At 43.7% G+C, this 12,506-nt stretch overlaps 1 protein-coding gene across 1 annotated transcript in view; it reads right to left on the bottom strand.

Annotated features, from left to right (window-relative positions):
* LOC140194756 (activin receptor type-1-like) overlaps positions 1-12,506 on the bottom strand; it is an 83,280-nt gene that overhangs the window by 49,820 nt on the left and 20,954 nt on the right. The window contains exon 3 of the mRNA XM_072252027.1: positions 11,585-11,836. Within this exon, the coding sequence (XP_072108128.1) occupies positions 11,585-11,836 (252 nt within the window). The remainder of the gene's footprint in view (positions 1-11,584; positions 11,837-12,506) is intronic.

Here is a 12,506-nt window from a genome sequence, read left to right as displayed (position 1 = left end):
TTAGGAAAATGGGCAACAAAGTGGGAATTGGAATACAGTGTTGAGAAGTGTATGGTCATGCACTTTGATAGAAGAAATGGAAGAACAGACCAGATTAACTTGCAGGTTGAGTCGGTGGTGAAGAAGGCAAATGCAATGTTAGCATTCATTTCAACAGGAAGAAAAATAAATGCAAGGATATAATGGGAGATGGCAGAAAAATGGGGCAGAGAGGAATATTGGATCAACCATGAAGAAATGGTGGAGCAGACTTGATGGGCCAAATGGTCCAATTCTGCTGCTATATATCTTATGGTTTCTGAATGCACATGTTGAGCACTGAAGTGAATGGGCTACAGGAGCAGAAGACCACGAATATACACTCAATGCTAGTATAAACTAAACTCAGTGGCCAGTTTATTATGTACACTTACTCCCTAATGTAAATATCTAATCAGCCAATCACATGACAGCAACACAATGCATAAATGTACGCAGACATCGTCAAGAGGTCTAGTTTGTGTCAGAATCATAATGGGGTAGAAATGTGACCCAAGTGATTTTGACCATGGAATGATTGTTGGTGCTAGATGGGGTGATTTGAGTAACTCAGAAACTACTGAGCTCTTGGGATTTTCACACACAACAGTCTCTAAAGCTTAGAGAATAGGGTGAAAAACAAAGCAAACACATTCAGTGATCGGTAGTTCTGTGGGTGAAAACACTTCGTTAATGCGAGAGGTCAGAGGAGAATAGCCAGACTGGTTCAAGCTGACAGTAACTTAAATAACTACGTGTTACAACAGTGGTGTGCAGAAGAGCATTTCTAAATGCATAACACGTTGAACCTTGAAGTGGATGGGCTACAGCAGCAGAAAACCACAAGCATACACTCAGTGGCCACTTTATTAGGTCAAGGAGGTACCTAATAAAGTGACCACTGAGTGTATACTACAGTAAGTTGGTCAAAAGGAAAAAATATGAAGAGTGTAGGAATGGGAAATGCATCAGAATCAGATTTATTGTCACTGACATACAGTATGTCAGGAAGGTAGTTATTTGCAGCAGCAGTACATTGCAATACATAAAAATTCACTCCAAGGTACAATATGGAATATAGAGTATAATTAACACAAGATGAGCTGGAAATCCAGAGCAACACACAAGAAATACTAGATGAACTTAGTAGGTCAGACAACATCTATGCAGAGGAATAAAGAACCAATGCTTTGGACTGCGAACCTTCATTGGGCCTGATCTGGCAAAATTACCGCCAGATACATGCAAACTTTGAGTTGGTGCTGACGAAAAACTGGCCAACTGGAAATTCCAGACTGCAAATAATGTACACTGCCTTCAACAGTGCTGGGTATTTCCAGTGGAACTGGGGTACCATTGCACACATTCCTTTCTCTACAGTGTCTTCCAATTACCTTTTTAGGTTTACTTCAGATAACCATCATCTTACGGAAATTGTTCTTGGATAATGGGGTATACCGAAAAGTGCTTTCATGATCATTTTAAGCCCAGCAACAGACAAACATTCCCAGCATTCTGTATAGTTAAGCAGCGATTTAAATTTAGAAGTCCACTTATGGTGTACAGCACCTCAGTTACAGCACTGTGCGAAAGACTTCAGAACATACAGAAACACAGAAACCCTACAGCACAATACAGGCCCTTAGGCCCACAATGCTGTGACAAACATGTACTTACTTTAGAAATTACCTAGGGTTACACGTAGCCCTCTATTCTTCTAAGCTCCATGTACCTGCCCAGGAGTCTCTCAAAAGACCCTATCGTATCCACCTCCACCACCGTCACTGACAGCCCATTCCACGCACTCACCACTCCGCGTAAAAAACTTACCCGACATCTCCTCTGTATCTACTTTTAAGCACCTTAACACTATGCCCCCTCATGTGAGCCATTTCAGCCCTGGGAAAAAGCCTCTGACTATCCACAAGATCAATGTCTCTTATCACCTTATACACCTCTGTCAGGTCACCTCTCATCCTCCGTCGCTCCAAGGAGAAAAGGCTGAGTTCACTCGACCTATTCTCATAATGCTCCCCAATCCAGGCAACATTCTTGTAAATCTCCTCTACACCCTTTCTATAGTTTCCACATCCTTCTTGCAGCGAGGCAACCAGAACTGAGCACAGTACTCCAAATGGGGTCCGAACAGGATCCAATATAGCTGAAACATTACCTCTCGGCTCTTAAACTCAAACCCATGGTTGATGAAGGCCAATGCACCGTATGCCTTCTTAACCACAGAGTCAACCTGTGCAGCTGCTTTGTGTGTCCTATGGATTTGGACCCCAAGATCCCTCTGATCGACCACACTGCCAGGAGTCTTACCATTAATATTATATTCTGCCATCATATTTGACCTACCAAAATGAACCACTTCACACTTATCTGGGTTGAACTCCATCTGCCACTTTCTCAGCCCAGTTTTGCATCCTATCAATGTCCCGCTGTAACCACTGACAGCCCTCCACACTATCCAGAACACCTCCAACCTTTGTGTCATCAACAAATTTACTAACCCATCCCTCCATTTCATTATCCAGGTCATTTATAAAAATCACAAAGAGATGAGGTCCCAGAACAGATCCCTGAGGCACAGCACTTGTCACCAATCTCTATGCAGAATATGACCCGTCTACAACCACTCTTTGCCTTCTGTAGGCAAGCCTATTCTGGATCCACAAAGCAATGTCCCCTTGGATCCCATGCCTCATTACTTTCTCAATAAGCCTTGCATGGGGTACCTTATCAAATGCCATACTGAAATCTACTGCTCTACTTTCATCAACGTGTTTAGGCACATCCTCAAAAAATTCAATCAGGCTCATAAGGCACGATCTACCTTTGACAAAGCCATGCTGATTATTCCTAATCATATTATGCCTCTCCAAATGTTCATAAATCCTGCCTCTCGGGATCTTTTCCATCAACTTACAAACCACTGAAGTAAGACTCACTGGTCTATAATTTCCTGGGCTATCCCTACTCCCTTTCTTAAATAAGGGAATAACATCTGCAACCCTCCAATCCTCCGGAACCTCTCCCGTCCCGTTTGATGATGCAAAGATCATTGCCAGAGGCTCAGCAGTCTCCTCCCTTGCCTCCCACAGTAGCCTGGGGTACATCACGTCCGGCCCAGGAGACTTATCCAACTTGATGCTTTCCAAAAGCTCCAGCACATCCTTTTTCTTAATGTCTATATGCACAAGCTTTTCAATCTGCTGTAAATCATCTCTACAATTGCCAAGGTCCTCTTCCGTATTGAATACTGAAGCAAAGTATTCATTAAGTACCTCTGCTATCTCCTCTGGCTCCATACACACTTTTCCACTGTCACATTTGATTGGTCCTGTTCTCTCACACCTTATCCTCTTGTTCTTCACATACTTGTAGAATGCCTTGGGATTTTCTTTAATCCTGCTTGCCAAGGTCTTCCCATGGCCCCTTATGGCTCTCCTAATTTCATTCTTAAACTCCTTCCTGCTAGCCTTATAATCTTCTAGATCTCTATCATCACCGTTTTTTGATCCTTTCGTAAGCTTTTCTTTTCTTCTTGACTAGATTTTGTACACAATTCCTGTACCCTACCATCCTTTCCCTGTCTCACTGGAACATACCTATGCAGAACACCAAGCAAATATCCCCTGAACATTTGCTACATTTCTTCCATACGTTTACCTGAGAACATCTGTTTCCAATTTATGCTTCCAAGTTCCTGCCTGAGAGCCTCATAGTTCCCTTTACTCCAATTAAATGCTTTCCTAACTTGTCTGTTCCTATCCCTCTCCAACGCTATTGTAAAGGAGATAGAATTGTGATCACTATCTGCAAAATGCTCTCCCACTGAGAGACCCAACACCTGACCAGGTTCATTTCCTAATTCCAGATCAAGTGCAGCCTTTCCTCTTGTAGGCTTATCCACATATTGTGTCTGGAAACCTTCCTGAACACACCTAACAAACTCCATCCCATCTAAACCCCTTGCTCTAGGGAGATGCCAATCAATATAAGGGGCAGGGATTCAAGTTTTTGGATCATTGGGACCTCTTTTGGCGCAGGCGTGACCTGTACAAAAAGGACGGGTTACACTTGAATCCTAGGGGGACCAATATCCTGGCAGGGAGATTAGCGAGGGATACTGAGGTGACTTTAAACTAGAATGGTTGGGGGGTGGGAATCAAATTAAAGAGGCTAGGCGTGAGGAGGTTAGTTCACAACAGGGGGATGGGAACCAGTGCAGAGAGACGGGGGGTGTAAAGTGAGGGTAGAAGCAAAAAGTACTAAGGAGAAGAGTAAAAGTGGCAGGCCGACAAATCCAGGGCAAGCATTAAAAAGGGCCACTTTTCAACATAATTGTATAAGGGCTAAGAGAGTTGTAAAAGAGCGCCTGAAGGCTTTGTGTGTCATTGCAAGGAGCATTCGTAATAAGGTGGATGAATTGAAAGTGCAGATTGTTATTAATGATTATGATATAGTTGGGATCACAGAGACATGGCTCCAGGGTGACCAAGGATGGGAGCTCAACGTTCAGGGATATTCAATATTCAGGAGGGATAGACATGAAGGGAGGGGAGGTGGGGTGGCGTTGCTGGTTAAAGAAGAGACTAACGCAATAGAAAGGAAGGACATAAGCCGGGAAGATGTGGAATCGATATGGGTAGAGCTGCGTAACACTAAGGGGCAGAAGACGCTGGTGGGAGTTGTGTACAGGCCACCTAACAGTAGTAGTGAGGTCGGAGATGGTATTAAACAGGAAATTAGAAATGTGTGCAATAAAGGAACAGCAGTTATAATGGGTGACTTCAATCTACATGTAGATTGGGTGAACCAAATTGGTAAAGGTGCTGAGGAAGAGGATTTCTTAGAATGTATGCGGGATGGTTTTTTGACATGTCGAGGAACCAACTAGAGAGCAGGCTATTCTGGACTGGGTTTTGAGCAATGAGGAAGGGTTAATTAGCAATCTTGTCGTGAGAGGTCCTTTGGGTAAGAGTGACCATAATATGGTGGAATTCTTCATTAAGATGGAGAGTGACATAGTTAATTCAGAAACAAAGGTTCTGAACTTAAAGAGGGGTAACTTTGAAGGTATGAGACGTGAATTAGCTAAGATAGACTGGCAAATGACACTTAAAGGATTGACGGTGGATATGCAACGGCGAGCATTTAAAGGTTGCATGGATGAACTACAACAATTGTTCATCCCAGTTTGGCAAAAGAATAAATCAAGGAAGGTAGTGCACCCGTGGCTGACAAGAGAAATTAGGGATAGTATCAATTCCAAAGAAGCAGCATACAAATTAGCCAGAGAAAGTGGCTCACCTGAGGACTGGGAGAAATTCAGAGTTCAGCAGAGGAGGACAAAGGGCTTAATTAGGAAGGGGAAAAAAGATTATGAGAGAAAACTGGCAGGGAACATAAAAACTGACTGTAAAAGCTTTTATAGGTATGTAAAAAGGAAAAGACTGGTAAAGACAAATGTAGGTCCCCTACAGACAGAATCAGGTGAATTGATTATGGGGAGCAAGGACATGGCAGACCAATTGAATAATTACTTTGGTTCTGTCTTCACTAAGGAGGACATAAATAATCTTCCAGAAATAGTAGGGGACAGAGGGTCCAGTGAGATGGAGGAACTGAGCGAAATACTTGTTAGTAGGGAAGTGGTGTTAGGTAAATTGAAGGGATTGAAGGCAGATAAATCCCCAGGGCCAGATGGTCTGCATCCTAGAGTGCTTAAGGAAGTAGCCCAAGAAATAGTGGATGCATTAGTGATAATTTTTCAAAACTCTTTAGATTCTGGGCTAGTTCCTGAGGATTGGAGGGTGGCTAATGTAACCTCACTTTTCAAAAAAGGAGGGAGAGAGAAACCGGGGAATTATAGACCAGTTAGCCTAACGTCGGTGGTGGGGAAACTGCTGGAGTCAGTTATCAAAGATGTGATAACAGCACATTTGGAAAGCGGTGAAATCATCGGACAAAGTCAGCATGGATTTGTGAAGGGAAAATCATATCTGACGAATCTCATAGAATTTTTTGAGGATGTAACTAGTGGAGTGGATAGGGGAGAACCAGTGGATGTGGTATATTTGGATTTTCAAAAGGCTTTTGACAAGGTCCCACACAGGAGATTAGTGTGCAAACTTAAAGCACATGGTATTGGGGGTAAGGTATTGATGTGGATGGAGAATTGGTTAGCAGACAGGAAGCAAAGAGTGGGAACAAACGGGACCTTTTCAGAATGGCAGGCGGTGACTAGTGGGGTACCGCAAGGCTCAGTGCTGGGACCCCAGTTGTTTACAATATATATTAATGACTTGGATGAGGGAATTAAATGCAGCATCTCCAAGTTTGCGGATGACACGAAGCTGGGTGGCAGTGTTAGCTGTGAGGGGATGCTAAGAGGATGCAGAGTGACTTGGATAGGTTGGGTGAGTGGGCAAATTCATGGCAGATGCAATTTAATGTGGATAAATGTGAAGTTATCCACTTTGGTAGCAAAAATAGGAAAACAGATTATTATCTGAATGGTGGCCGATTAGGAAAAGGGGAGGTGCAATGAGACCTGGGTGTCATTATACACCAGTCATTGAAAGTGGGCATGCATGTACAGCAGGCGGTGAAAAAGGCGAATGGTATGCTGGCATTTATAGCGAGAGGATTTGAGTACAGGAGCAGGGAGGTACTACTGCAGTTGTACAAGGCCTTGGTGAGACCACACCTGGAGTATTGTGTGCAGTTTTGGTCCCCTAATCTGAGGAAAGACATCCTTGCCATACAGTGAGTACAAAGAAGGTTCACCAGATTGATTCCTGGGATGGCAGGACTTTCATATGAAGAAAGACTGGATGAACTGGGCTTGTACTCGTTGGAATTTAGAAGATTGAAGGGGGATCTGATTGAAACGTATAAAATCCTAAAGGGATTGGACAGGCTAGATGCAGGAAGATTGTTCCCGATGTTGGGGAAGTCCAGAACAAGGGGTCACAGTTTGAGGATAAAGGGGAAGCCTTTTAGGACCGAGATTAGGAAAAACTTCTTCACTCAGAGAGTGGTGAATCTGTGGAATTCTCTGCCACAGGAAGCAGTTGAGGCCAGTACATTGGCTATATTTAAGAGGGAGTTAGATATGGCCCTTGTGGCTACGGGGATCAGGGGGTATGGAGGGAAGGCTGGGGCGGGGTTCTGAGTTGGATGATCAGCCATGATCATAATAAATGGCAGTGCAGGCTCGAAGGGCCGAATGGCCTACTCCTGCACCTATTTTCTATGTTTCTATGTTTCTAATATTTGGGAAATTAAAACCTCCCATCACAACAATCCTGTTATTATTACAGCTTTCCAGAATCTGTCTCCCTATCTGCTCCTCGATGTCCCTGTTACTATTGGGTGGTCTATAAAAAACACCCAGTAGAGTTATTGACCCCTTCTTGTTCCTAACTTCCACCCACAGAGACTCAGTCGATAATCCCTCCATGACTTCCTCCTTTTCTGCAGCCATGATACTATCTTCGATCACCCACCTCTTTTACATCCCTCCCTGTCCTTTCTGAAACATCTAAAGCCTGGCACTCTAAGTAACCGCTAATTAAGAAGGGTGGGAGGCAGCAGAAAGGAAACTATAGACCTGTTAACCTGACATCAGTGGTTGGGAAGTTGTTGGAATTGATTGTTAGGGATGAGATTACAGACTACCTGGAGGCACGTGACAAGATAGGCCAAAGCCAGCATGGTTTCCTGAAAGGAAGATCCTGCCTAACTAACCTACTAAATTTCTTTGAGGAAATTACAAGCAGGGTAAACAAAGGAGATGCAGTAGACGTGGTGTACTTGGATTTTCAGAAGGCCTTTGACAAGGTGCTGCACCATGAGGCTGCTTAGCAAGATGACAGCCCATGGAATTATAGGGAAGTTACTAGCATGGATGGGGCATTGGCTGGTTGGCAGAAAACAGAGAGTGAGAATAAAGGGATCCTATTCTGGCTGGCTGCTGGTTACCAGTGGAGTTCCACAGGGGTCCGTGTTGGGCCCACTGCTTTTTACGATGTATGTCATTGAATTGGACTATGGGATTAATGGATTTGTAGCTAAATTTGCCAATGATACAAAGATAGGTGGAGGAGCAGGTAGTGTTGAGGAAACAGAGATCCTGTAGAAAGACATAGAAAGTTTAGGGGAATGGGCAAAGAAATGGCAAATGAAATACAATGTTAGAAATTGTATAGAAACATTGTCAATGTTATAAGGAAGGCCTGAACAGATTAGATTTGGCAAAGTTATTCCCATGGTAGGGGATTCTTGGACAAGAGGGTATGACTTCAGGATTAAAGGACATCCTTTTAGAACTGAGATGTGGAGAAATTACTTTAGTCAGAGGGTGGTAAATCTGTGGAATTTGTTGCCACGAGCCGACGTGGAAGCGAAGTCATTGCGCGTATTTAAGGCAGAGATTCATAGGTTCTTGATTAGCCAGGGCATCAAAGGGTATGGGGTGAAAGCAGGTGAATGGGGATGACTGGAAGAATTGGATCAGCCCACGATCGAATGGTGGAGCAGACTCAACGGGCCGAACAGCCTACTTCTGCTCCAATATCTTATGGTCTTAACCATCCTGCCCCTGAGCCATCCAAGTCTCTGTAATGGCCACAACATCATAGTTCCAAGTACTGATCAATGCTCTAAGCTCATCTGCTTTGTTCATGATGCTTCTTGCGTTAAAACAGACACATCTCAAACCATTGGTCTGAGTGTATCCCTTCTCTATCACCTGCCTATCCTCCCTCTCGCATTGTCTCCAAGCTTTCTCTATTTGTGAGCCAACCGCCTCTTCCTCTGTCTCTTCAGTTCAATTCCCACCCCCCAGTGATTCTAGTTTAAATTCTCCCTAATAGCTTTAGCAAACCTCCCTGCCAGGGTTTTGGTCCCCCTCAGATTCAAGTGCAACCCGTCCTTTTTGTACAGGTCCCACCTGTCCCAAAAGAGGTCCCAATGATCCAGAAATCTGAATCCCTGCTCCTTGCTCCAATCCTTCAGCCACACATTTATACTCCATCTCACTCTATTCCTATACTCACTGTTGCGTGGCACAGGCAGTAATCCCGAGATTACTATCTTTGAGGTCCTGCTTCTCAACTTCCTTCCTTACTCCCTGTAGTCTGTTTTCAGGACTTCCTCCTTTTTCCTACCTATGTCGGTGGTACCAATATGTACCACAACCTCTAGCTGTTCACCTTCCCACTTCAGGGTACTGAGGATGCGATCAGAAACATCCCAGACCCTGGCACCTGGGAGGCAAACTACCATCCATGTTTCTTTCCTGCGTCCACAGAATCACCTGTCTGACCCCCTAACTATAGAGTCCCCTTTACTGCTGCCTTCTTCCTTTCCCTACCCTTCTGAGCCACAGGGGTAATCTATAGTCTCTGACTCCTGCCCTTCCCTCTCCTGTTACCCATTTATCTGTCTCCCCAGGCCCCGGTGTGACTACCCACCTATAGCTCCTCTCTATCACCTCCTCACTTTCCCTGACCAGACAAAGGTCATCGAGCTGCATCTCCAGTTCCCTAATGCGGTCCCTTAGGAGCTGCAGCTCGACACACCCGGCGCAGATGTGGCCTTCAGGGAGGCTGGGAGTCTCCTGAACATATCACATCTGACAGCCAGTACAGAACACCGGCCTCACAGACATACTTCCTGTTTCTATTCTTCACAGGTAACTTACCTCGCCTTGACCCGTTATTGCCGAAGCCCGAATGAGCCAAATTCCCACCACCCTGCCTCAGATCACTCCACTGATGACCGCTCTGCTAGGCAGTGTCTCCCTTTCATGTCTGAACCTTCCTTACTATCCAACTCATGATTGGTGCTCTGGTTATAGCCGCTGATAGGTCACGTACAACGGACAAATGCTCTCGAAGCTCCCTTTTTAAATAACTGCCGCCGACCTGCAAAAAATCCCTCTTGGTAAAGCTCTGCTGACCAGGGTGCCTAACACTTTTGCATAATACTGTATTTGTTCATGTGGAGCAGAGAGCAGGTTTGTAAACCTGGCAGGAGAAAAGTGAGTTGGGGCAGGCAAGAGTCGAGTGCCGTGGGAGCACTGTGGGACAGGTGGCAGAGAAGGAGTGCAGGGGGCAGACATACTCAGCCCTGAAAACAAACACCAGGCAAGGACATTTGATTCCAAACAATTGTTTTTTTTGATCATTACAGAGTCTCTTTGGTGCTTCCCGCTCCCTTCCCCCCCTTCCCATTTTCTCAACCATGATTCCCCTTCTCCCAGTCCCCTTCCCACTCTCAGTCCATAATACAGATCCCTATCAGAATCAGATTTATCACTCACATATGTCATGAATTTTTTTTTGCAGCAGTACAATGCAATACATAAAATTACTACAGTACTGTACAAAAGTCTTTGGTACCCTAGCTATACATACCACAAACTTATAATGTTTCATAAATATTACATAAATGACTGCTGGAACTCACATTTACATTGAAATAACTCAACAATATTTTACTCAGTGGGTGATTTTTTTTTGTCTAAATCACTTCCAAGCAAAGGTATATACAGCCTGTAGTCGGTCTACATGACCAGACGGTTGGCCATCTGAGTGGTATGTTATATTGGCTTCAAGGCTGGGCCAAGGGAGACCCTGCAAAATAAACTGTTCTAGGAAACCAACGTAATTCTCTGCCTGCTCAGACCATTTACCTGATGAAAGATATCCTCATTTTAAGACAGGTCTGATGGCTCCTCTGTCTTTGATCGCCAACTGCTGCACTTTTTGCCAGATCTCAAGTATTTCAAAACTTAGTGTAAAATACTTGCAAGTGATTTGACGCTTGCAAAGTGATTCAGTAAAATTAGAAATTTTTAAGTTTAAGTAAAAACTTCAAATGAGACCCTTAACACAAGAGATTCTGCAGATGCTGAAAACCCAGACAGGACTGAAACGTCAAATCTTTATTCCTTTCCATGGATGCTGCCTGACCTGCTGAGTTACTCCAGCATTTCTTTTATTTCAAATGTGACCTGTATTTTGCTTCCAAAATATAGATTATTTCAATGATAGGACCTATTTCTTTTTGGTAATAGTTCAGGGAACTTTGAACAGCTACAGTTCCCAACATGCATAAATGGATCAGATACAGAGCAAGAACGGGAAACTTGGGAAGGCAACACAGAAAAATTATTACAACAACAACAAAAAAGCTTTTCTTCACACAGGTCTGTTACAAATCACAAAGGTGTTTCATGTATCAATACTATTTATTTTGGTTGGCACAAACAAGTTGGGCTGAAGGGCCTATTTACTCGCTGTACGACGATGACTCCATATCACCAACCAACATTACTGCCAAAGTAAAAATGAAAGTATTATATATAGATTGAAGTAAGTTTTACTACAAAGGATTCAGAATATGTGGCACAAGATTACTGACAGACTAAGAATGCTCAAGACCTTTGAAAGTTGTCATCAACTAGATTTTTTTTTGGAACAAGGCCATTCAGGGAAGTGGCAATATTCAGCCTACTAGTAAGGGAAAAAAAAATCCAAGCTCTTACCTTGAGAAAGAAGTGGCATTGCCGTAATATTCCTATTGCACAGGTTTCCATTGCAACACTGCACTACTTGGGTTTCAGAGGGGAGGGTCTTGCACATAAGTCCACTTTGATCGTCGTTGAAGCAACCTTTCCTGTATACAGGAACTTCTCCGTTTTGTGTAACTGAAGCAAAACATGACTGGCCATAGCATACTGGCCTCCCACATGAATTGTCCTCACAGACACACTGAAACTGGCCTGGATTGTCTTTATCTGTTAACATACAAAAAAAGTTGAAATTCATACAACATCTAGATCACAGACAATTTTCAAACAATATTAAAATTTAAACAAAAGCATTGTCATTTGTACCAATTGTAAATGGCATTCTTTTCAACCACGGAAGGGAATATAGCAATGAATACACCTCCCTGCCAACGCAAGCCTAGATAAATCATACTATTCCAACAGAAGAACAATATATCAGTTCCAAATGTGAGATAAAACAACAATCCCCCAAAAAGGCCAGTCCTAGACCAGCTTCAAATTATCCTCATTTCTGTTCCGACATGTCAGTCCATGACATCCTCTTCTGCCACGATGAGCCTACTATCAGTGTGGAGCTGTAACACCTCATATTCCATCTAGGTAGCCTCCAGCCTAATGGCATGGACCTCGATTTCTCCTTCTGGTAATTTTCTCTTCATTCTTCCCTCCCCAGATCCTCTTCTTCTATTCCCTACTCTGGTCTCTTGTCTCCTCCTCTCACCTGTTCATCACCTCCAGATGGTGTCCCTCCTTCTTCCCTTTCACCCATGGTCCACTCTCCTCTCCTATCAGACTCCTCTTTCTGCAGCCCTTTACCTTTCCCACTCACCTTCACCTATTGCCTTCTAGTTCATCCTCCTTCTCCTCCCCCCACCTTTTTATTTCTACGTCTTCC

This window comes from Mobula birostris, chromosome 1 (genome assembly GCF_030028105.1).
Source record: "Mobula birostris isolate sMobBir1 chromosome 1, sMobBir1.hap1, whole genome shotgun sequence".
Classification (NCBI taxonomy): Eukaryota; Metazoa; Chordata; class Chondrichthyes; order Myliobatiformes; family Myliobatidae; genus Mobula; species Mobula birostris.
The sequence above is the reverse complement of the archived record's forward strand: the minus strand, read 5'-3'. Positions and strand labels throughout refer to the sequence as shown.